This window comes from Ischnura elegans, chromosome 2, assembly GCF_921293095.1.
Source record: "Ischnura elegans chromosome 2, ioIscEleg1.1, whole genome shotgun sequence".
Taxonomy (NCBI): Eukaryota; Metazoa; Arthropoda; class Insecta; order Odonata; family Coenagrionidae; genus Ischnura; species Ischnura elegans.
Window position 1 is genome coordinate 122,793,649 of NC_060247.1, and position 25,684 is coordinate 122,819,332.

Here is a 25,684-nt window from a genome sequence, read left to right on the forward strand (position 1 = left end):
TTTTACATGGTACACGCAGTTGCGCAATCTGACGTACATGCGATGGCGCAATCAAAATTGCATCATGTAAAGCGGTGAATTGCTAGAACACATGCGAGAATGCGAGGACGTGAGATAGCAAAATAGTCCGTTTTAATTTCGTTCATGCATTCGCACAATTCCACGCCATTTTAGAAATTAATGCAGCTCTAACCCCGCATTCCATGCCCCGTGTAAAACGGCCTTAAGGGTTATAATATTTGCACAATGTATTCTTCTCAATGTCAGGCATGAAAAATTATTTAATTTTTTTTTTTCAGTTTTGCTGGTTGTCCTGAAGCGTCTATTTGTAATGTTTACCGTGCTGTACAAGCTTCTAAAGAACTCAACTCATTGGGTGTTGTTGTGGCTCATTGGTCTGGTTCTTTCCATCTGACTCCACATCCTTTTGCTTGGCCTGGGTTTGTCATGACTGCTGGATTGTCATGGAATCCAGCCACCCATTGGGTAATATATATTCTTAAGTTTCTGTTACAGTAGCATTAAAACTGAAATGTGTGTGATGGTGCAAATGATTTTGTAGTCAAGTCTCTTGTTTTATGTTTAATTTAGATTTTGAGTTTTGTGTCATATGTACTTAAAATATTGCTCTATTCAGTGCTCCTCTGAAATTCTCTTCACTGTCAGATTGAAGGAATTGTGCAACATTTAACTTAACAGTTTTCAAGAAAAGTTTCATGAATTGCGTTGAGAGTTCAGTATTGTGCATGATGATTCAGTTCCTGAGAATCCGTGCGATGTTTTAGCTTCCTTGATATTTGTACCTATTTTGGCTGATAGGAAAAATTGGAAAAAGTGGGAACAAATATTAGAAACCAGTGAGGAAATTGGGAAAAAATCCTTACTAAGAATCAATTATTTGTGCTCAGAGTTTAGTACAGTTTTCATTATGATAAAATGTACCAAGAAGTCGTTCAATTGAATTAGCTGTTACACATTTCTTGTTTTATCTGAGAAAATTTGCGAAAGTCTATACCATTCATGAAATGGCATATGATCTCGAAATGACCTGTCAAATTTCTTTCCCTTCAAGGATTACCTCCATAATTCTTTAGCCGATCTCTTGGATGCCCATGTTTTCCGGGACTCGGCCCATGTTGTTGGTAGAACAGTTGTTGAGTTGGGTCACATAGAGACGTATGTGGTGAGAGCTGGAAGAGGTCAACCCGCTGGAGATGTGTCTGATTTACCGCCTAAGGAAGGAGAAGGGTCGAATGGAGGGAATGGCGGAAATTCCACCCTCTACCGTTTGTTGACTGATCCAGATGGCGTTGACCTTGAAAACCTCAGTATAGATTTATTTGGGGTAAGTCACATCAATTCTGTACTGTGAGTAAGTCACCATAGGTCTAGTATGAGGTCAATACCTTTTTATCCACAGGGAAGAATGATGCCTTGGTAGCTTAACTGGCTAAAGCACTCGACCAGAAATCCAGGTTCGAATCCCGATCAAGGCGGATGATTTTTTCTCTGTGGATCTTTCGCACGATTGTGCATTGCGGGTGACTCCCGTAAATGTTATCACCGTGGCTAGTCCTAGTGTACTTTAAACCAATACCTTTTTATTTGAAGGTATTGGCCTCAAATTCCTCATCATTCCAAATTCTCAATCCATATTTATGTGAAGGTTCGTGTTTTGGTTTGTGATTTTAATGTAAAATACTTAAACAATATCACCTATGTGTATTTTAAGCACATCTTACTCAATTGTAGAGTGTGTAACGTCCCTTATGCAGCTTCATCGACTGTGGATTCAATTTTATTTAGTTTCCAAATTGATATAATGGCTTGCCAATTACGGTATTTATTTGAATATCCCTTTTTCCCGAAAGTGAAGCCTCAATTTGGTGGGTAATTCGGAGAAATATGGTACATTATACCAGTCGTATTTTTTTCGAGTATGGAATCTTATTGAAGTGGGAGTATTTTGTCTACATTATCATGAAATAAATTACAGCATTTAGTTTCATTAACAGTGAGAATGTGTGTTCAAGATGGATGAAAGACAGTTAATTTGCAGAAATAGAAAAATTAATGATTTTACCTTTTAAATAGGAATTTACCCCATTGTATTAAACATCCTCTTTGCCTATGAAGTCATTCCATCCTTGCCATGAATCCAGGTGGCATGTCCCAGTTAAAGTAACGAAAGAAGTGGTATTACAATACCACCTAAATTTGAAACGGCCCAGTGAAAAGAACTGGGCCCCTCTCCATTAATGTATGAAGTACACCTGCTTATGGATTAGTCCAGAATGATTGAGTGCAAGTAATTGAGTGACTAATTGGGCAACTGTCACCATCAAGGTATACATTTGTGTGACGTGCACTTTTCTGAAATCTTTCGTTACCAAGAAAAGTTATGGTTGACCAATATCAAACTCATGGTTTATTGAAGTTTCAGAATTAAGATTTTGAAGTCATATTTATGAAATCACTATCTATTCACAAGATGTAGGGTGAAGACAGATAACATATGATTGCTTTTCTAAGCAAAATCAAAGGTGAATTTGCTGGCATTTTGGAGTGCACCTGATGTCTAATCGGTGCGGACTGAATCTTTTCCGGATGCTAAGAAATGTATTTTTGTTTTTAAATGTAAAAAAAATCATTTAAACTATGGTGTTGCTATTTGCAACACTGGTTTTCGTTTCAAAGCTATCTAGACACAAACTCGGGTATCCATAATTTAAGGTTATGCAACCTGATTTTAAATTTGAGAATTTTCCATCCGATTGTAAGTTGAGCCACTTTTTTGCAGGAATTTGGAGGGAAAAGTACCTTGTCTTTGATTTGTAAAAATATGGTGTTTGAAGTTTGCACTGCAATAGAGTATGTATGTATTTACAATTCAATGTTTTATAAATGTAAAAAAATGTTTTAATTTGTGGTATTTTGTAGAGGGTAACCAAGCAGATCAAGAAATGTCAGAATAATTTGTTCCGGGCCAAGCTTAGCTGTTCTTTTGCTGAGATGGTCATTCAAGAGCTTCAGTTGGCTGCAGATTTAATGTTAACTGCCTGCAGGTAAATTTAATTCTTTATTATGAGTAAAGAAAAAATAATATCATGAATATTGTCATAAAAATGTATCCTGTGGATTTTATGTACAGTGGAACCTCGTTAAAGCGAGTACGGGCTATAGCGACACCCCCGCTATTACGAGAGATAGCCGATGCACCGTCAATTGATCCTATAATAAGCGTGTTAAAAAATTCGTTTTTACGAGACCCTTTCGGTGTTGGCTCTCGCCATAGCGAGGGTTTCACCGCTGGAAGACTTTCATCAAGACTCCTTAACCTCTGTAATTGCTGGCAATCTGTTAGAAATGAAGTTAATGGAGTGCTCAGTCTCAAATTTATGTGGTAAACTGTCGTTCGATAAAAATAATGATTGACGAAACAATGTTTTGCATGATTTTTATTCAGTGCGGCGCTTATAAATTGTTTGAATAGTTAGTCGTTATTTGAGTAAGGAAATTTAGTGATGCAAAAAAACATCGCCTTTCGCCTGGATTTATGCTTACGTTTATCGGATAGATGTTTATCTGTCGCCGCACCACTCCTGTTCCTGTATATCTGTTCACAACAGGTATATTGGCTATTATTTGCTCCACCTCTGGTAAAGCGACAATTCGCTATAGCGAGTGTTTATTAGTGCACCGTGGGGTGTCGTTATATCGAGGTTGCACTGTAACAGCATATCACAAATTACTTTTATTATGCCAACCAGAATTTTTTCATCTTTGTGTATGCTTTTATGGTATGGTGAAGATTCAGTGGAGAGTTTTGTGATGTCACTGAAGAAGCCAGCAGTGACAGCAAAATTTTTCTATACAATAATGGACACATGCGGTACACACTCCGTAAACCTCTCCGCTGAATCAAAATTTGTTCATGATATCAACACATTTAGTGCATGGAATGTAGGAATTCCTCCCACTGGGAAATAATTTCTTTGGCATCATCTCTTTTAAGACATTAATTTATCATTTAATGTATTTCTGTGCATGAATTTATTTTGTATTTCTTACTATCCCTGACATTTGAATGATATTCTGGGGCGTCAGCAAAATTTAATTTTGTGTAAAATTGTACTTTATTATTTCAATAGGACAAATTCCTTTCCGCCTTGCTTGAGTCATTAGATTTTGTAATGTTAAATGAATCATTTCAGGATTGGTCGCACTTTGGTTGGAGTGGGAATAAATCCTAACAGCAACATGGGCCTCTCTGTCATCAACCTTGGCATCAGCAATCTTCCACCAACATTCCGCACAGATATAGCTAACAAGTGAGTATTGATTGGCTAGATAATTGTGCCTTACTATTTTTCGCCTTCCATATTCCAGTTGAATACCACTGTGAAGGGTACTTTTGTTGAACATGCATATTTGCTAATTATAAGTGGTCTACTTACCATGGCCAACATATGTATACGCATCTTTTGATTCTTTTTGTTTGATTTGTGTTGTTTAGTTGGCCTCCTAACTGTTATGAAAATGTATGATGATTTTTGTAAACAGTTGGCAAATTATGTAACTGAAAGTAAGTATTCCAATCAGAGTATATGGTGAATGCTAAAGCCTATTGTGGCTAATGTGTATCTTGGTGATGTAATATTCCAACACCTCTTTTTTCCTTTTGGAATAATGCATACATATTTTGTTTCTGTGCATTAGGCCTTAATACATTACATTGATTCCAACGGCGTAACATAGTGCCTGAGCAAAATCCGTTGTTAATATGAGAATTATCATAGGGTAAAGAATATAAGTTGAGTAATTCAGATATATAATAAAGAAAAATGTAATTATTAGAGAGAATAATGGCTAAAATGTATTTTTAACATATTGATTTATGATTTCAAAGAGTTTGAAATTTAGGATGTTTTATGGGACAGTATTTGATCTTAAACTAGTTTCCAAGATCCAAATTGCGGATCCACAATAAGGTGGCATGAAGGTGATGAAAATCAAACTGATCGAACTTTTAAATTAATGTCCCAATTGCTGGCCCAGATATCTCCCTATCTTCTTTGATACCTGAAAAAAATCTAATTAAATATTCTTCTCAGATTTAGATGGGATCCGAGTGATCCCTATTTACTCTACTTTCTACCTGGAGAAAATGTCTTACTTCACTATAAATTTTGCATATGATACATATTTAGTCAAAGCATCGTATGTTTTTAAAATGTGCAATTTTCAATGTCTCTTGAAATGGAAACATTGGAGTGCAACGTTCCATGTGTTAAAAATGTACTTATAAGGGGTCTCAATAGGAATTACGCCTGCCAAATGCTGGTGTAATTTTCAATGCTATAAAGCGGGCCGAAATTCCTCTTGGGGACTGCTATCTTGAGTCACAGAATCAGAGGAGCATAATATTGAGACCAATTGGCATCCCATGTCAAAATAATGCAGCCTCAATATGTTACACAATAGCCCAGTATATGTATCTGGTTTAGTCTTTTGAAAATTCCTATTCTAAAGCGTTTCCAGTGAAACTAAATGTTCTTTTGCTTTTTATTACCCTCTTTTGTATTAATTATTATGCATTTACTTAAATATAAAAGTCTTTGGATCTACCTTAATGCATGATTAATCCAGGTATGAAAAAAATTATAAAAAATCTCAATGATTCACATAAAAAATTTAATGAAGCAACATGGGCAATATTAAAATCTCAGCCTTGAAAACATGGTATACTGCTTGAATTATATGCCATGAATTTAGAGGATATCCTAAACAAACCACGAGTTAAAATCCTTCCATTTGGCAGTTGGAAGCCATTTTCTCTGGAGTTGATCTCAGTAAAAGTATTTGCAATAAAAAAATCTCTAGTAAAAGTGTTTGCCAGAAATGTGAATGGAGTGAATCCTTGTATTCCAGACTTCTAGCCCATATTGAGCAGTACCGCGGTACATGGCTTCAGAGACATTTGCCTGCTGGTCTGCAAGGCTCCCTGCTCCTGTTGACCAGTGCCCTGAGAAGATTTGTGCCTCACGACTCAAACTTGAGTGAAGAGTCAGAAGTTTCTCATCCAATGTCTCCTCAGCCGTATTAAGCTACCCATTGTGATTAATTTAATATTAGGTGAGAATTCATTTATTTGGATTTATATGAATAAGTTTGATATTTTCAATATTTGAAAAAATATCTATTTGTTTTGTTTGGTCTATTGTTATATAAATAAGTGTGCACATTTTCAGTTTATCACAATGTTAAAAATGTGAATATTAGGAAGATGTTACCTGAAAGTTGAAAGATTTTAAAAAGTCACATATGACATTATAGAATTTTTTATAATTGAGTGCAGAGGTGGGCGACTATCATCATGTCACTAGCTAGGATAGCATTTTAATGTTCTAAAGCAGGCTGTGTTAAGAGCTAATGTGATGCTGTTTGAAATTGTTTTGTCTCATGGGTAATATTTAATTCTTTGTTCCATTATGGCATTTAAATGGTAGGTAAACATGGAACTATTTTGAATGTTATCATTGATTGTATTTAACGTATTGCCTTCAGGGAGCATATATTATGCTTAGTGTTCTTCATAGTTTGCTTTTATCTGAAGTTAGAAGAGGATGTAGGAAATATCAGGGCTGTTAGTCCTCACCTCTGACATCATTGGAATATTATGAGGTGTAATTATACAATGTAAATTTTCTACTTTATACTGAAATTAGATACCATCAAGAATGCTTATCAGATGCACAGCAATAAAAACTAATGAAAAGTTTTAAGTAAAACTGTATCAGTTATACTTGTATAGTTTTCTTTATTTTGGGGGTTTCTTCGGCATCAGTTAAAAATTCTTCCCAAGAGCAAGATTTCATACTTTGTTGGTACATAATTGAATTAACCGATCATAGATAAAATATCAATGCTTTGTTTTGGTTCATTTGCTTCCATGTGTGTTCTTATATGCTAAATTTGTATTGAAAGGGAGAATCTGTCAGTATTATGATACATTTTCACTGCATCGTCAATGTTTTTGAGATAAATAGGTTTCAAATACGAATGAAAATGAAATTATATTATGGTATCAGAGCACCAATTTCCAGAGGATTTGAGACTAGCCTCCATATCATAATCATCTATAAATTAAGTACTATGCTTAGAATAAAATTGTTGGTTATTTTCATCAACCCTTAGCTTATGCTAAGAACACATCAATGGAGTGATGATTTATGGTTTAAAACTTAGTTAGAGGCACCATAAGTAGGAAGGTGTGGTGGTCTACTGGGTAAACTATTGATTTACTGATCAGCGTGTCCCATCTGATGATGATATGTATCCAGATGAAATCTCTGAACATCCTCACCTAAAATGTGCTAACAATTTGATGACTGAGGGACATCAAAGGTAGTACAGAAAAAGGGAATGACTGGAAAATTTGGTTGAGTGAAATGGCTGTGGCAGCAGAGATTTTTTCATCAAGCAAGATAAAGTGAGAATTCGAAAAAAAATTCATTTTGAGAAAAATCGTGTGTGATATTAAGATCTTATTCCTTATTGAATATTAATACTTCTTTTTTCAAGAAAATTCATCTGAATTTCACAGCTTTCAGCATGCTAGAAATACTACACATCTAAAAACAATGGCATGGAGTTTATTTTGCTATGATGAAATTTTCAATGCTTACCATACTTCCAGGACTTGAGACCTTCATTTCACAACAGATATACTTTTGACATCACCTGTCTTAAGTGAGCTATTTGATCATGTCTCCTTATCTCTTACTACATCTAATTAACCAATGGTTGAGACTCATATGTAATATTTAATCTTAAAAATTACATGAGGATTGAGTAGTATACATAATAATTAACAATACAGCACTTGCAATTGAGCAAAGACTTTAAAAATAAGCTTCCTCTTAAGTGGTTTTAAATTTACAAAAATAAACTCAGTTACAATTGGTATAAACATTTTAAGAAGATACAATAAATATGCAGGGAGACTGCTCCTATTGAAACAAACACTTAAGGCAGTATTCATTCATTTTAATTTCATCAGATACCATTCAAGCCTCTCCACTTCCATATTGCTTATTCCATGAAATATATTGATCCAAGTCCTTTGATGAAACACTAGCTCGAACTTGACTGAGAGCTGCTTTAAAATCTGCCAGTATAACAGGCCTTACCTGTAAATCAAGAACATTACACAGGAGATAAGATTCATTCCCTTTGCCTAGTATTTAAACTTTTGGAATGAAGAAACCAAAAAAAATGTGTTAAAAAAGATTTACAATGGCACAAATGCAAGCAAAGCAGCTTTTTCATTAAGGAATTCAATGTTAAATTCTTAATACCCACATTTTTTAGGATTTACTTTTGCAACCAGTTTCAACATATTTGATAATAATCAGTTGCGTTGCTATGCAGATAAACCAGAGGTGAAAGTATGTATAGCCTTTAAAATGTGAAATTTTAGTAAACAAAATTTTTTGGAGCTGCTAAGTGGTTAAAATGAAATTTAAAAGTGTATCTCCTACAGCCATTTAAATAGGAATTAACATCTCCAAAAACGGTTTTTTGGTTGGCAAGGCAACCACTGCCCTAGGACTGGTCAAGACACATTCTCCTCCCTGATGACGGTTGACTACCCAGCCTAAAAAATCATTTTGGATACATGTATTAATTGCTTTTTTCATTGGCTTTACGACAAACACTTCTACATTTTGCTCAATCTCAAGATCTATTACCATCATTCCCTATACTTTGGAATTACACCAAATGGTATGACAAGATCATGGTATTCAGCACAATAGTACTGCAGGGTAAATTAAATATTCAATAGAATAAAAAAATTACATTGTAAAATATGTAATGCTCAATAGAACTGTTTTGCCACTTGTTCTATTAGCGATTCAAATTTGCTACCCAAACTTAAATCTACCATCCAAATACTTAAAAGCTTTATGATATAAATTACTTAAGGAGAACAGAGACTACTGGAGAAGACCAAAGACAGCACAATAGTCCCATACGTGCACATACAATCACCAAGTAAAGGGGACTTGAAAATCCAACTCTACGCACAAAATCGAAATAATTATTGCACGCTTTTGTCTACATGAGATTCGATGTTTCTAATTACTTACCTAGAGAAGGCTATATTGTTTCACTAGTTTATCTTCTAAATGTAAAATGAATTCATACTAGCTTCGGTTTTAAGAGAACACAAAGAGCAAATAAAATTAGCACCTCAATCTTTGCAACATTCTTTATAACAGATCAAAGGAAAATTTTATGCTACCCATTTTATGGACACATTTTCCAGGAAAATTTGTGGGATATTCTTCCCTACAAATGTATAATGATAACAGGGTTTCCAGTAATCGGGAAAATCAGGAATTGTGCGTGAACTTTTAGTCCCTGGAATTATGTGCAAGTTATTTATGTATTTTTGCTCCAACCTGGAATTTCGAAATCTTTTGTTTCAAATTTATTTCACATAAAACTTTGCCAGTTCAACACCTATTTCTGGCCTATAATGAGTTTGTCGTTTTTAGTGCAATAGCTAAATGGAATATTAACAGCTGCATCGAAACGTGGAATATGAGACAAGACCACAGAATCGAAATGTATACTCTGGAATCAAGTAAGATTAAAAGATATGAAGAATAGAATGCCAGGTGACATCAGCATCTACTTATGAGGTCGACGCAGCTTCTTGGCTCGAACTGAATAAATATGAATAATGCCGATACATTATGAACATACAATAATGCATAAATATAACATTATTTAAAAGCAATGAAGTAATTTTGGGGGTTTTAAAATTCCAATCTATCGCAGTAATCACATTAAGATTAACCTGGAATTTTGTAAAATCGTAAAGGTAAAATTTCCCTTGAAAACCAGGAATTATGCATGAATTTTTCTGCTTTGATTGGCTGTGCACCCTGGATAATGAAAAATGACTGCATTTACGTTAAGTTTCTACATTTGTTATGAATTAATTTAACTAACCTGATCAGGTTGTATGTGCTCCATGTCTTCAAACTTGATAGAACGGATTGGTCCTAAAGCCGCCTCTCGGCAAAGATTTTTCATGTCCGCTCCAGAGTAGCCATCTGTCAAATCAGCCACTTCATCAATGTCACTCAAAGAGAGGCTATTTCTTTGGTTTGACATTAGCTTCACCACAATTTGACGCCTTGCCTTCAAATTTTGATTCAAGAAAAATTAACCATTGAGCATTCTGAGAAAATAAAATTTTTTCACAAACTTAAAAATGTGCCCTCAAGGAAAAAACTATGAGTGATGGCAATATTATCTCAAAGAGTTTCATGAGCAAAGAGCATCATGTGTTTTTTTAATCATCAAGTGATTTCCTGAACTGTATACACACTAATGATGTCTTAAATTAAAAATGAAGATGTTAAAATGTATTCATGGTCAAATGATTTTTGATTCATGATAGGTAAGAAGTAGCTCATGATATTATATTATATTAGAAACCTTTTATGGAATACTACACAGGTAAGACTGAGTTAGTGAATTTTGTAAAGAATGATATTAATTTATCAGTAGCTTTTCAGATATCCATTGTTTTCATCTCTCTCTTCTATATTCAACGACAACGAAGTAGCATTTTTAAAGAATATCAATTATGACTGTAACATAAGGTGGCAGTAAAATTAAGTTTACCTTTTCACGAATAAGCACCACTAAAGGAGCAAAGAAGATAAAAGAAGAAATCGAAAAAATGGATTGCCAATCATTTTATGACATGTACAATTTCTAGCAATCATCTTAATAGCAAGGCTCACGAAAACTGCACCTCAGTACAAAAACTTCTAAAGGTATCAATAAAATAATTTTTATATTAACATTCAATGCCATACCTCTCGTTCAGGCAATGGTATGTAAAGACGCTTTACTAAACGCCGGCGAGCTGCTTCGTCAAGCTCCTGCGGACGATTTGTTGCACCTATCACCAAAATCCGCTCATCCTCTGCAGTGGCTGCTCCATCCTAGTGAAAAGCACAATTTTATCATCAGAAAAATATACAGTCAATGACATCTTGTTCTCACTTCATGTGTACAAACATTTTTTAAACTATCAAACCAATGTAATTACATAAATCCATTTGGATCATCAGATGATTATGAGTGTGCATAGATACTTCCTGCTCGACAGGTCTTATTTAGTGACAAATTATTCACTCAAAATCAATGCAATCACCTTGAAATTATCAGGGTTATAAAGAAAGTAGACCGTTTTCAACACTTTCTGGCATCTCATATGTGATGATTTTACTTTTTAATTATTTTCTCAGATGCAATTATGTTTGTGCTTGAGATCCACACAAATGTTGAACACGGCTTACTTTGCTTAACCTGAAAATTTCAAGATAATAGCCTAAGTTTACTGTAATTTGTTTTAAAAGACAACCAGTCTATAGGGAGTATGCAACCTCTTAACACGTTGCGTACGGATGGCGAGAATTCTTGTCATTTTTTTTCCGAGCGTTCCGGACTGATGACGTATATTCTCGCCATTTGGGCACGTCTACTTGTACAATTTTAAAGCATAATAAAGATTTTTGGTTGTACATGTTCAGTTATTGTTTGCTACTTATTATGAATGGACATATTGCTATCTTTGATAAGGTAAAGTTATATTTTAAACATTAGCTTTTTAACCATGTTTATACCAAAGGCAGATCACCCAAATTGGCACATATTTTCAATCTCAACTACTCTACCCAAGTACGTACGTCGTCCCTCTATATTTAAATACCCCAGTACGCAACGTGTTAATCCTATGGGAATAGTTATCATTCATTTTTATTTCTATGATGAGCTGAAGTGGGAAGATTTGCTCTCGTTGTAAGATGGTATATCATAATAACTAAAGAAAACTAACCTATATGACCTAGTAAAATAAACTTGAAGAAAACCTAACCTGTCATATACTACTGAACATTTATACATCCCATTGGTTACAAAAACAGCCAAATATCCACCTTAGAGAATGAAACACTATATGTACACTACTATTTATGACTTCCATGACATACGTACCAGCTGAACTAAGAATTCTGTTTTTATCCGACGAGAACTTTCATGGTCAGTTTCATTCCTTTGGGAGAGCAGGGAATCAATTTCATCAATGAATATAACAGCTGGGGGATGACATCTGTAAGCAGAGGAAACCAATTTCACAGCAATCATAAGTTCGAAAACAAATGTGTAAATTTTGATTCAAGAGGTGAGGATTCAGAAGAAACATATTGGTAGCAGACAATTTATCATCCCTTCATGAAATCATACAACATCTAAACACAACAATAGAGACTCCATACAGTGTATAGATTGTAAAAATTGGCTCCTCCTAACAAAATTGCAGATTAGTAATTCTATATGAAAGGCATTACTAGATACAATAAGTATTTATTTAATGACTGTAAATTTTGACATGTATTCTTGATTTAAAAAATATTGAAAGGGAACGATGTATACTAGAAGAATTTTTAGCCTAAAAGTAGAGAATATAGGCATTTATTATAATGGCTGGATTCAGTTTAGGTAATTCATGCAAAATGTTTGAGGGTGCTAAATGCCGTGTGCATAAAGATGTATAGAAAACGAAATCATAAAGGACATCATGTAACAATTTTCTGTCACTCATAAAATCTTTTATTATTTCGTGTTCGCTTCTACACAATCACCTCATCATTAAAATAGGAATCTGAGGCACAAATTAATCACCTTGCTACAGCAAAAAGGGCTCGGACCATTTTTTCACCTTCACCGATCCATTTGGATGTTAGTGATGATGCACTAATACTGAAGAAAGTTGATTTGGACTGAGATGCAATGCACTTTCCTGGAATGTAATGATGAAGCCAAAACATAGAAATATGCTGATTGAATAGCACTCATAACTTTCAGTATCAACAAAATCCCAAGATTTAAATAGTGGTCATGAAAATTAGAATATTAACTATGGCTATGTGTAGTACTTGCCTATAAGAGTTTTCCCAGTTCCTGGGGGACCAAACAACAGAATACCTTTAGGCGGTCCACGTAACCCATAAAATATATCTGGCCGTAAGAGAGGCCAAACAACAATTTCCTGGGAATTAAAGTATTCTTGCATGAAGAAAACTGTAGTGAGTCATTAGGTTTTAGCATACTACATTATTACGACATGAACATTGCATTATATACAACCATATCATCTAATTACGTTTCCCAAGAAATTAAATCAATGGCGCCAAAATCAAGTAAATTTCTGTTAAGGTATATACACTTTAGGTATATAAGGTATATACAACCGACTTTGGCACCCTTCAAAACCTATGGTTTGACACGTTGGTTGTCATGATGGCCCTACATGTAATTCTTTGACCTTTGACCCCCATTGTGACCCTCCGAGGTCAAAAAACCAACAACACAGATCTATGAACTGCCTAACCGACTTTGGCACCCTTCAAAACCTACGGTTTGACACGTTGGTTGCCATGATGGACCGACGTTTAATTCTATGACCTTTGACCCCCATTGTGACCCTCGGAGGTCAATTAGTGAATAATACGGTTATTTGGACAATACCAATGACTAGGGCACCCTATAAAACCCATAGATCGACACCTTTGTCGGTATGCCTTTCTTTTTGCCACCCTTATGACCTTGACGGTGACCTTACTGGGTCAACGGTTGAATTTTCGTAAATAAAAGTGTTATTTTCGGGTTTCTCGGGTCCGAAACCATAAGAATTGACATCTTGGTCAATGAAATTCAGACATTTTTCTATCTCGATTTTTTTAACATTGAAACCCCAAAAGGCAAATTCAAATTTTTGGTTTGGACCCAAATTGTGAGGTCAAATGGTCAAAATTTTAAAATTTTGCTTACACTCAACAAAACTTAGGACCTTTCCACATAAGTGTGCCAATTTTCATGAACATTGCTCAATGGAAAGTTACTAAATTACAGGTCAAAAATGACACACGACCCTTGGGACAGTCTGTATATTCTTTATTTCATGAATACACTTGGCCATCCTTAGTCCATTTTTTGGAAAACAGACATTTTAATGTTAATTCAATCCATTCCTTTTTTATTTTTGGATTTCATTAAAGCTAAGATGAATAAATAAACTCATCCCTTAAAAGACCATTTCCTTACTATCTTATGAATACAGCTAATGAAATAAAGCATAACACCAACTATGTAATATGACAATAAAGATGTCAATGAAAAACTTCTGCACCTTTTTAAGCTCAATTTGAGCATTGATATCAGCTTGGAATCAAAATCAGCATACTGAAATATTTCTCATAAAAAAGGGACCTTCACAGAAAATATTCAAATATGCTGTTTCTGATTCATTGGTCTAGACTAGGCAGAAACTTTCATGTCCATTTTGAAATCCGTTTCCTGTAAAAAACATACTTCTACATATTGCATACTAAGAAGTGACAACTTCATCATGCTGCTGCATTCATTACCTGAATGGTGGTTTTAGCAAACTCCAATCCTGCAATATCACTCCAGTCCACAGGAGTTCCACTGTCAATTATTTCATTTTGAATTAGTTCCACCATTTTTGGGTCAATTCCTTTCAACCTCTCATCTTCCACTACTTCTGGAGAATGAGGACGTCTGTCAAAGGATATAATAAATCATGAAAATTATACCTTTAGCTGCCAACTAGCAACACGTAATTGAATCTTTTTTAGCTTTTACCTGTTGGAACTGTGAGAGTCCTTCCTGTAAAAATAAAAATGATGCTATTACAATGAAAGCTACAACAACATTTAAAAATAAATAAATGCAAACAATACATTTTTCAGGAATACAAAACTTAAGCAAACATAAGGTTAGATTCACTGCACACATGAGTCATTAACTTACTCTTGCCCTGGTTCTTTTCGAACAGGAAGAACGAAATCATCATTTACAGGCCTCCTGTTTCCCAAATACTTTTGAGTCCTCACCGCACTCAGTCTGCTACTGCCATTGCTATGTCCACCGCCACGTGACCATTTCTTCTGATTCTGGATTCCCTGTTCAATAGAGAAAAGTGGTAGTGAGAGATTTCTCTTGATGATATCAATTGCATTGCTCTCTTTTATCAATTTTAAAGTTCCACCCCGCCCTACCCGTTCTCATCCGCTAATCCACATGCCCATTCCTAGACTTTCACTTACTAAACGTTTGTTTTTCTACCGCGTTACTTCTGTGTTGAACTCACTCCCTCCACACATCGACCCCTTTGCACTTCCATTGAAATCCTTCATAAGCCTTTCCCTATCCTATCTGTCACCGAAGTAGTCTGTCACTGCAGTTTCTTGTTGTACTTTTGTTTTTGTAAATTTAATTATTGTTTTCTACATGTTGTATTGCGTCTTCGTCCTCTAATTTATGTATTATTACCTGGCCACTATAAAATGGCAAGTATACGTGGTTCTATTTCTTTAAAATAAAAAAAAATTAAAAAATTAAATTATTAAGAATCGCTGTTTTTTTTCTGGCAAGACCCAGATGAACAATGAAGGGGGTACAGAAGAAGTTGTGCACAAATGATGCTTCCAATTTCCCTAACTTATCCATGATTTCCAGTCTATTTTTTTTCCCTGAATTTATAACTATGGCAAAACAGTAATGTATAAGGAATTAAGGACAAATACAGCAAGGTGTACATCCACACACTGACCTTCAAGCCACCTCAACTTTCACATGCAGCCAAAATATTGAGGAACTGGTTTTATAAAATTATGCCTCAATTTCTGGAGTCATTAAGGAAGAAAAAAATTTTAAAAAAAGGAAGACTAGAAGAATGAATGGTAAAGGCTTTTGAATGGTGCCCAAGAATTTAGACCTTTCCTTTGGCCATTTAACCTTCTCTCCGCTAAAACACAGGGGTAACAAGCACCTCAGCTAAGGTATGAATTAATTCACCTCAGTCTGGACCAAACATAGCTTAAAATTGGTGAACTTAAAAGAAAGGATGTGTCAATGTGGCTAGGATCTTGACTTTGGGTTAATGTAACCCAGGCAATAAATGAAGAGGTTACAAAGATATTGTCTACATTTGACTGATCGGAAGCCAAATACCTCATAAGTACGCTTTTAGCAAACCCATTGGCTTGCCATATTTCTTGGGAGTTGCTAAGCCAGAAATAATATTTATTTTTGGTCTGTTTACCTGGAAATGGCTAAATGCTGCCTTTGTAAGAAAGGACCAAATTAGCGGACGACTTAACACTTTAGTAAGCAAATGGGTTAAACCAATATGAAAATTTTGACTCCTCCAATTATTAATCCCAGTTTGGTAGAGAGTAGGATCTCAAATCTCCATAACTCTCAATAAGTGGAATTCGCTCAACAAAGGAGTGGTTGCAGCCTCTGCTGTGGCCAGAAAATGTGATGGTACAGGAATCGTAGTAACAAAGGACATAATTTAAGTAAGGCTTAAGCCTGTACTCTCCCCTCTCAGCCTGTCGCCTAACTTGACTTGGCCCCTAATTTAAGTTACCTAAAATGCAAATGCATGCTCATTATTATTGAGATAGAGCCCCACAGCCCCTCAAATCCAAATTGTACCTCCCCAAATAATAAAATTTTCATGGTCCCATCCTTAGGAGTCCAAATCAATTAAGTGCAAAAATCCACAGGAGGCCTTGAATCGGTTAAAATGATTTTTCCATGAGATTCTAATTACGTTTTTGACGAAAACTTGAAAGAGGCGATGTTGTATCACTTTATTATTCCACTGTCCAACTCTCCAAATCCCGCTAGGAAAATAAGAAAGCATGAAAGTATACCGGGACTAGCCACGGTGATAACTTTTTACGGAGTCACCCGCAATGCACAAATAGTGCGAAAAATCCACAGAGGAAAAATCATTCGCCTTGACCGGGATTCGAACCCGGATCCCTCGATTTCCGGCCGAGTGCTTTAGCCAGTTAAGCTACCGTTATAGCCAGTTATACCACCTTGTCCGGTATAGTCCACCAATTTCCACAGGGGAGAATGACGCCTCGGTAGCTTAACTGGCTAAAGCACTCGGCCGGAAATCGAGGGATCCGGGTTCGAATCCCGGTCAAGGCGAATGATTTTTCCTCTGTGGATTTTTCGCACTATTTGTGCATTGCGGGTGACTCCGTAAAAAGTTATCACCGTGGCTAGTCCCGGTATACTTTCATAAGTCCAGAGCGAACACCTCTAGTGTTCAAAGTTCGGGCTTTGCTCTCCGGCTGTGGCGCCATGCGCACGACCTGGACTTCTAGTCGCATCATATGCTCAGCAGTCCATACCACCTTGTCCGGTATAGTCCACCAATTTCCACAGGGGAGAATGACGCCTCGGTAGCTTAACTGGCTAAAGCACTCGGCCGGAAATCGAGGGATCCGGGTTCGAATCCCAGTCAAGGCGAATGATTTTTCCTCTGTGGATTTTTCGCAAATAAGAAAGCGTTAATAGAAATTTAATAAGCTTACTGCAGAGCAGTGGCGCAGCGAGGGGGGTAAGTTTTGGGGGTTAACCCCCCCCCCCCTCTGAGCTCAGAGAAATATTTAAGTTTAATCCATTTTACTTAGTTGGATTGATATGACTAATAGAATAGTGTAAGGATTAATAAAATATCCCTCAGAAAGCCGTAAAACTCACCATTTTTGAACCGTTTATCTTAAAATTCCGCAATTTATTAATCTCGCACCTACTGCTTATCCTGGTGGGTATTCCATACCCCCACACACCCCGGTATTAGTTGCACCTAAAACCCCCCCGGCCTTAATTCCTGGCTGTGCCCCTGCTGCAGAGTGCAGCCGGGGAAACGTGACGTGCACCATGATGGCATCGCGGAAAAAATGGAAAACCATTCTATTGCAACGCCGCGAAAAACATAGACGTAGTTTCGAAACTTTCCCTAGAGTAAAAAAAATTGCTTTGCACCAAATTATGCACACGCAATACCTATAGGGATGTTTATCAATCTGCCAGGGAGCTACGCGCGACTCATCAGGAGAGAGCGAAATGACCGGCCGGTTGTAAAAAGTATTAGCAATAGGGTGGTTTCCTATTATTTTATTTTTTCCTAATAAAGACTTATCTGAGAGGAAAGAATGACCACTGGACGGCACAAAAAATGGCGATTTTTGGTTGTTCACACACGTGCGCGCTAGAAGGGCGAAGTGTACCACAAGGTCACAATGATCATCAATTTCGAAAGCCTATTGAAATTGAAGATAAAATTACACGTTTCTTCCACTCTAAAACTGACTATCCAATCATCTGGCTATTTTTATCGGAAATCATTATCGACTCGTGCCTGGGACGAAAAAGGTATTGGGAGAAAACATTCAAGAAGCTACTGACTTATCGCAATGAGAAACAGGTGTTGGTTTCTTTAAATTAAGACCACTGGGCGGTGACGTCACATCAAGAGAAGTACCCAGAATATATCATAGTAATACTATAGTCACTTTGGATTTTGATTTGTTTCATTCTTAAGAAACTTTTATTCTTAAGAAACTCATTTCTTTGACGGCATTCAACCTCATAAAAGCATGAAAATGCAGAATGATATGCATAAATTTGCTTCTCGGGGAGCTAGGTTGGTATGCCGGTTGCCTACCTTTACTGATATTTTTTGCCAATCTGCGAGCATTGGAAAACCATAGATTTCATTAAATAAACAATATATTTTGCTAGAAAAATTCTGTAAGTTAAATCCAGAATTTGTTTTTGGCAGACATAACGAAATATAACGACATCACAAAATGGAATGGCACAGTGCTCCAAGGTTAGTGGTAACCTAGAAAATGGATTATAGGTAGTCACCACAAGCGAAAAAAATTAGGGGGAAGGAGGTCTGAAGCCCCCACAGCCTACACCCTGGGTACTTGCCCCATAACAAGTCCTTTTGCGCCTGTCATGCAGCAAGAGAGAGGACTACTGAGAAAGGAAGGAGGGGGCAAATGTCAGCAAGATATTCCTAGTTAAATACAAAGTTGCAATAATTAACTCAGTTTTCCATCTATATATGTACATATAAAAGAGGATGCCTGTTTGACTGTGCATGCATTTCAGTACGGCTGCACGGATTACAACCAACGTTAGCACGTAGGTGCATCTCATGCTCTCAAAGACCATAATTGTGTCCGACACGTCCTTTGTGTCATTTTCTTATTATCGTCTGCTACATCACATCATACAACTTCGGAGGTTGAACATCCTGAAGGGCAGGCACACCTCTTGACACGCTCAAAGGGAAAACATAACTCAAAGGATTCTACACTCCCCTAGACCTTTCGCACCTGACGTAGGGTGGAGCCGACGGGAATTTTCAAACCCATAACACCTGACGTTGGGCATAGCTGTTGTGGATTTTTCAATGCAAACGAGCAGATGTAGGCTCTAGCTGATGGAAGGAAAGGAAGTGACCGCTGAGGTAGCAATAGGGTAGTTTCCTTCATCAAAGAAAACGAAAGGCAACAATTGCGATTCATTACCCACCATCAGTGCATTCATAATATATACAAATTATTTGGTTTTAGAAATCTCAGATTAGGCGAATGGCAATGGTCAATTCTAACCGCATTTGAAAAAGGCCAGATTGGCGCCCATGCGATTCCACTCCAGGTGACGTCACTGGGACCTAGTTTCTATACGAGTAGATAGGAGTTTTACATAGTCTGAGATTACCAATGCATGCATGAGGCACAGAGCTCAGGGAAACATGTCTTAATAACCACCTATTAAAACTGGCTATGGTCAGAAAGTTTCCTTCGCTTGATAAGGTATTAATAATCCATAATTAAGCCAAGCACTACCTGCTAGCAGGGTAATCTACTACCTGCTAGCAGCCTGCATCAGCAGTCTGCACCTTGTGGCGCACATGTCCTCGCCCCAAGGTCACCTCACTTTGCGACAGCGGGAACCAGAATGACGTCACACGGGCTTTTCCCGGCATTCATACTTAGCCGTTGCGTTTTCGTACGCTTAAAAGTTTTCACTTTTCATTTAATCACGAAAAATAGATATCGTCATTTAAAAATCTAAAAGTGTGAAATGCGTACTCCAGGAGTAATAATCTTTCGATTTAGGCAATAAAAAAATAAAAGGAAACCACCCTATTGTCTGCTGCATTCAGGCCCGGCCTGAGACCCAACTTAGTGAGTCCTTAGGGCCACTCCCCATGCAATAAAGCCCGACCTTCCCACTCATTCATGATCATCCTCACCGCAGGAATCTGTTGAGAAGTGGTTATATTGTCAATAGTTTTTTCAATGATATTTTTGTTGCATACAACAATTTTTTGTACTTTGAAATTAATTCTTTGTTTTGTTCTGGGTGTAAGCAATTTTTAAATGAAATTTTAACGTAAAAATAACACACTAACAAAATGGACTTCCGGACTTATAGCCTTATTACCTTTTATTTACTAACTTTGTTGTCATTAACGTTAGAAATCCATTTAGAATTCCACAGCGCTTAAAAAAATGTTAATAATTGTTTTAGAGGAGTAAATTATTGAAAATCAAATACAATGTTTGGTTGAAAAAAATGCTGGTAAAGCAATAAGTTGACCGTGGATTCATGCTATGATAGGGTTAGAGGGTGTAGTCCAGTGGCCAGGGTAAGGGATGGGTGCCCCATTGAGCTGGGTCCCAAATCCGAGGGACAAAAATACCAGGGTAACCCCAACCCAAAAAAGAGCTCAGTACAGAGGGGTTTAAAATATTCTCATGCTACTCGTAGCACGTAAAACGTTTTCCAATTGTAGGCACCGTCAGGAAAGGGGTACCTGCAAACCATTTTGCTGGGGGATGAGTTCACATGACATTTTTGGTCTATGTATGTACGGACGCTCTTAACGATCAATGTTGTGGGGTGGGGTATAAGCTGATTCTGTCCAGTATACGGAAATCGTACTTTCCATTGTTACATCATCATACCTGCATTGTTCCACTATCTAAAAATCCTCCCATGTACCCATGAATTTCAATTTTCAAGTTTCCCCTGTGCAATATCCTTCCCAAGCAATGCCAAGTGGCGTGCCAGTGGAAAGTAAGTATTGAGAACCAAGGGAAATTTTTACTAAGGATGAATCATACGGTCATTTTCAGTCTTCAAGTAATACCTTGAATGGTTGCGTATAAAAGATCATGGCTCAGCCACCCCTATCAGAGCTTAATTTGAGAGTCACTTATTGTCCAATGGTGACACAGATTTTCCCATGCAAATAAATGAAAATTGGCTATATCCGAAGGAGGGGATGGGAAGTGACCATGTCACCACCAAGCAATAAACTCAAGCATGCTACTACTCCTTGAGATCCAGCTTAGCGAGGGATATGGCCCACTCTTTGGAACCTCTTCTCAGTCGTTCGACTCATTTCACATACATAGTAACTCTAGTACAATACATTTGCGGTAAATTAATAGTATTGGCTATATTTTTGTGAACAAATACATTTACACATAAAGTAAATAACAAAACATGGAAGAATCCAATTCGGTCCACCCTCAGTCCTGCACTTTTCAACTGAAATCTAAAAGATTTAGACAGCTAGGAATATAATACACTGAACAAGTAGAAAATCATTATCTCAGTTAATATTAATGCTAGAAATTCGTTTTCGTAAAAATTCAATTGCACAGAATAACAGAAGGGTATCATACTTAAAATACGTCCTATGATAAGTCTTACAAAGTTTTATTTGAATGCAATGATTAATGCAGAAGGTTTTGAAGACCATTCACGCTGAGCTTTTGCAGAATGAATATAACAACCAGGAAATGTATAACTGCATGCCCATATCAGGTGCAATTTTATGCAGCAGAGTAGGAACTCCAAATAGCAATAGAGTAAAAAATTTAAAATGCAATTGCCAGAACAAAATCTTCTCGTATTTAAACCAAGGCTCTTGGGAATAAGATTCCACGTCTCCCTGATCCTCTTGATAATTCAATGTTCATAAGACATTATTACTGACACTTCACAATTACCCAAAAGTATGACAGAAAAATTTAATTTAGCTTAAAAAATTATCGTTATGAACTCACCAACTCCTCTCTAGCCGTCTTGAAAGGACCAGGGGCAGGTCTTGCAGGAGTATTTCTTTGATCAATTGATTGATTGAAGTCACTTCTGGCTTCTGTTGAATTACCGTAGGTTTGAACTTTGTTTGGATTTGTGTAAAAAGGAGTTTGGTAAGTCTCACATTTCCTAACAACGTTGGACTGCTGGACTTCACTGAAAACCCGCTTGTTTGATGAAGAGGGACTTTCTTTGACAGAAAAGCAGCTTGGCCATTTTGGGGGCACTGTAATAGCATAAGATATACTTATAGTCAGTATTAAAACCTGAAGCTATTACAGGATGAAATAAAATTTGTGCATTGGATCATTTAAAATAAAGTAATACATACACACCCACAAGCTACACCAAAATGAACCAATCAAGAAAAGAACAAAAAGAGTGCAAACGAAAAGCTTTACCATTTGATGAAGCCGGAGGAAAATTTTTCTGGGTACATGGGCCATTTGATATACTCTTTCCACTCAATATTTCCTCTCCTAAATCAAAAGAAACACTAGAACTTGGTTTTGAGAAGGAATTCACAGCAAAATGATAATTATTTTTTGAATTTATCTGTGAAGTATCAAATAGCTGTGATAATTCTTCACTATTGACTCTGTTACATTTACACTGCAGTCTTTCTTTTAATGGTTCTGGTAATTCCACATCCTCTTTAAGAGAACTTTTCCATTGCAAACACTCTGTAAAGATTAGAAATACAAGAAAATTAATCAAGGCAAGACGCAAAGAAGATGAACAGACAAGGATGTATTCGTCAGAAACCTACATAAGAATAAATTATGGTAGGCATGACTCATAAAATGGCATGCCTAAGTGATAGTCATTCTCTCAAGTATGAATGATGTATAGGTACCTGCAGGGACGTTCTGGCCAGGTTGACGATCACTGAGAGCCCAAAGCTCAGGGGGCCCCCCACTACCCTCACATCCATAGTGAGGTATGCATAAGAAAAGTGTCATAAAAAAAGGCTCAGAATATTTGAACCAAATTTTTTTTGCAATTAAAAAATTATATGTTTTTATGAGTTGCTTTATTTACAACATACATACTAAGAGTAAAAATATTACATGAAAAATAAATTTAATAAAAGTCTCTGAAGATTAAGGAGAACCTGAAGGTTTCTTGAAAGGGCTATTTGAAAAGGTTATTTCAGAAGTTTTTTAGATTTCAGAGCAGTTTCAAGGAGCAAATGTACTAAGTACATGATAGAACCATGACACATCATTAAACTTTGTAAGCTGTGGAATTCTCACTTTTCATAGCATTTTTTTCTTCTGTATTTGCTACTCATTTATTAACTATTATCTAGTTTTTTACAGCCAGAATAGTATCAAAATCCTTTTCCAGGCATGCAATTTCCTAAACTTTTCTGGGGGGTAAACCTGAATCCCTCGGTAATGAAGGCCCCATCCTAAAGCCCTGGTTATACGATACATTAGCACGTAAGGGTTAATGTCTAAATGTATGAACGCGAGAATGAAAGCCAAAATGCACCGTGTAACCACCCAACTTGTGCGAATGCATGAACGGAAAATAGAACCTGTTTTAATTTGGTTCATGCATTCGTACATGTTCCGTTCCGGTCCACCAAAATCATTCACGCAAACGTACATTAACTTGTACGTGTTAATGCACCGTGTAACCAGGCCTTAAGGCTTAGCTGAGGGCCCCTAATCAACCCCGACTGTTCCTGGGTACTCGAAATGATTGTTTGGATTGTGAGGAAAATGGAATTTTTCATAAAATATCACTCACCATTTCTACAGTTAGAAGCCAGAGCCAAAGATGAGGCTGAATAATTGTCCACATTGCCAGGGCCCCTGCTATCCACTAATGCAGAGTACAAATCAAGGTTTTCTTCTAAGACAGCTGCTGTAAGCTCACTGTCTTGACTAATAGAGCCAATGAAATACATAGAATAGTTTAAACGACTATTTCATGAAACAAAAGCATAACTAATGTCTAGGATGGAAAAGGAAATTGTAATTCGAATAACTTATTTACGTAATTGCCTCCTTAAAATAATTAATTTTTCAACTGTGTTTAAAAAAAAATTCTCTGGTTGAACTAAAAGGGATGCCCAGGATTGAGGAGTGACTCAGAGGCGACTAGTAATTACTAATTCCCATTACGGGTTGCTGTTCCTTAAGGAACAGCAACTTGTAATGGGAATTTCTGCAGAGAAAGAAGAAGTTAACCACTGGAGGAATTGTGCATTCAATTTACAATTGGTGGAAAATTTTAAAAATGAAAGCAGAAGAATTGCATGCCACTGCAGAAATAAGATGTTTTTTTAACTTGCAAAAGAAATACAAAAGCATTCCTCAAATGTTGTCCGGCACAGAACAGGATGTCAGCTAAAAAGGCCGGATTCTCCTGCTGAAAGTGGGATGTTTGATTTCTTAACTCAAGAAAAACAAAATGGTTAATCCCTCGAAAAATGCTCAACTTCTGTAGCGGCACAACTATGATGCCTACCACATTTCAAGACCGGATTTTAAATCAAGTCATCCATAAAGGTAAGATGCAGCAGATGCAAGGGACAACATTTTGATGGTTATTTATGGGCCTCACGTTTGATGTGATGTATGGAAATTTTCAGAAATCTTGGATCTCAAAGGAAATTTAGGACAATAAAGCTTTTCAGATTTTGTTTCAACTCAATGACTGCAGCTACTCGATAATACAAAAAAATTAAGACGTCCACATTAGTATACCCTCACAACAAGGTCAATATGAAAGCATCAAGCAGGGTTACATAGGCTTGTTTATTCAAAAATAACCGCATGGTATGGTTAACTGTCCATCACTGCACCAACCATTACGCTATTATGGGAATCTCAATACATGGCTATAGCCATAAAATATAACATGCATGATATAATTTCCCACATATATATGAGATATCGTAAGTGAACCTGTACATATTAATGTCAAATTGATATGGATGAAGGATTAAAATAAAGTGAAATCAACACAGATGAGTTTGTCAACAATAATTTTCCGCAATTGATAGCCACACATCACACCCAAAAATTTATCAAAACTTCAACGTTAAATTAAACGAGCAAATACTTAACTCTTCAGGGTCAAACAGAGAGTACTCTTAATAAACAAATACCGATCCATTTCTGAACGCTTAATTCACGATTCACAATTGTGTCCTAAATAACGGGGGTTTAAAGGCCGTTTAACACGGGACACGGAATTGCGCAGGCTAGAGCTGAATTTATTTCCATAATTTGAAATTTTAAAAACTAACAGTGATTTCCATATGTAATGAAAAACAGGTAATTTCACATGCTCCAACGCCGGTGCAAATAGCAAACCTAGCAAACATATCTGCACCACTTGCTGCTCTCATAAAATATTAAAAAGCCTTACAATTCCAGGGAAGCTTTGAATGCTAAGGCTAAGCATTTCCTCCGAATACTGGCACTCTCAAATGGATCACTGCCATTATCCTGGTATAGGAGTGATTGATAATAATGGAGAAAATTAGTTTGAGCTTCTTCATCCATTCCAAAAATCTGGCGCTCAATTTTGTACAAAGACGCGCATGACGCAC

At 36.5% G+C, this 25,684-nt stretch overlaps 2 protein-coding genes across 3 annotated transcripts in view; one reads left to right on the forward strand and one right to left on the reverse strand.

Moving 5' to 3' along the window:
* LOC124154554 overlaps positions 1 to 6,805 on the forward strand; it is a 20,045-nt gene extending 13,240 nt beyond the window's left edge. For both annotated transcript variants that reach the window (XM_046528365.1, XM_046528366.1), the window contains exons 14-18: positions 300 to 486; positions 1,073 to 1,345; positions 2,941 to 3,065; positions 4,215 to 4,331; positions 5,932 to 6,805. In XM_046528365.1, coding sequence (XP_046384321.1) covers positions 300 to 486; positions 1,073 to 1,345; positions 2,941 to 3,065; positions 4,215 to 4,331; positions 5,932 to 6,106 — 877 coding nt within the window. In that variant the 3' untranslated portion in view covers positions 6,107 to 6,805. The remainder of the gene's footprint in view (positions 1 to 299; positions 487 to 1,072; positions 1,346 to 2,940; positions 3,066 to 4,214; positions 4,332 to 5,931) is intronic.
* On the reverse strand, positions 6,619 to 25,681 carry LOC124154555 (fidgetin-like protein 1). The gene is made up of 13 exons (XM_046528367.1): positions 25,501 to 25,681; positions 23,872 to 24,008; positions 22,515 to 22,796; positions 22,080 to 22,339; positions 14,923 to 15,074; positions 14,755 to 14,778; positions 14,517 to 14,670; positions 13,030 to 13,138; positions 12,772 to 12,889; positions 12,085 to 12,199; positions 10,902 to 11,030; positions 10,024 to 10,215; positions 6,619 to 8,192 (listed from the first exon to the last, which is right to left on the reverse strand). The coding sequence occupies exons 1-13, from the start codon at positions 25,635 to 25,637 to the stop codon at positions 8,070 to 8,072; spliced, it is 1,932 nt and encodes a 643-aa protein (XP_046384323.1). The 5' UTR covers positions 25,638 to 25,681; the 3' UTR covers positions 6,619 to 8,069.
* Between the last annotated feature and the right edge of the window lie 3 nt (positions 25,682 to 25,684).

What these genes read in the sequence shown, in the direction of transcription:
- LOC124154555 (XM_046528367.1), bottom strand. Translation starts at nt 25,637, where the DNA reads ATGGATGAAGAAGCTCAAACTAATTTTCTCCATTATTATCAATCACTC. An exon ending in TTCAAAGCTTCCCTGGAATT is followed by an intron (nt 24,009 to 25,500) that starts GTAAGGCTTTTT and finishes TGGCTCTATTAG; the next exon opens with TCAAGACAGTGAGCTTACAG. An exon ending in TACCATTGCCTGAACGAGAG is followed by an intron (nt 10,216 to 10,901) that starts GTATGGCATTGA and finishes CAAAATTTGAAG; the next exon opens with GCAAGGCGTCAAATTGTGGT.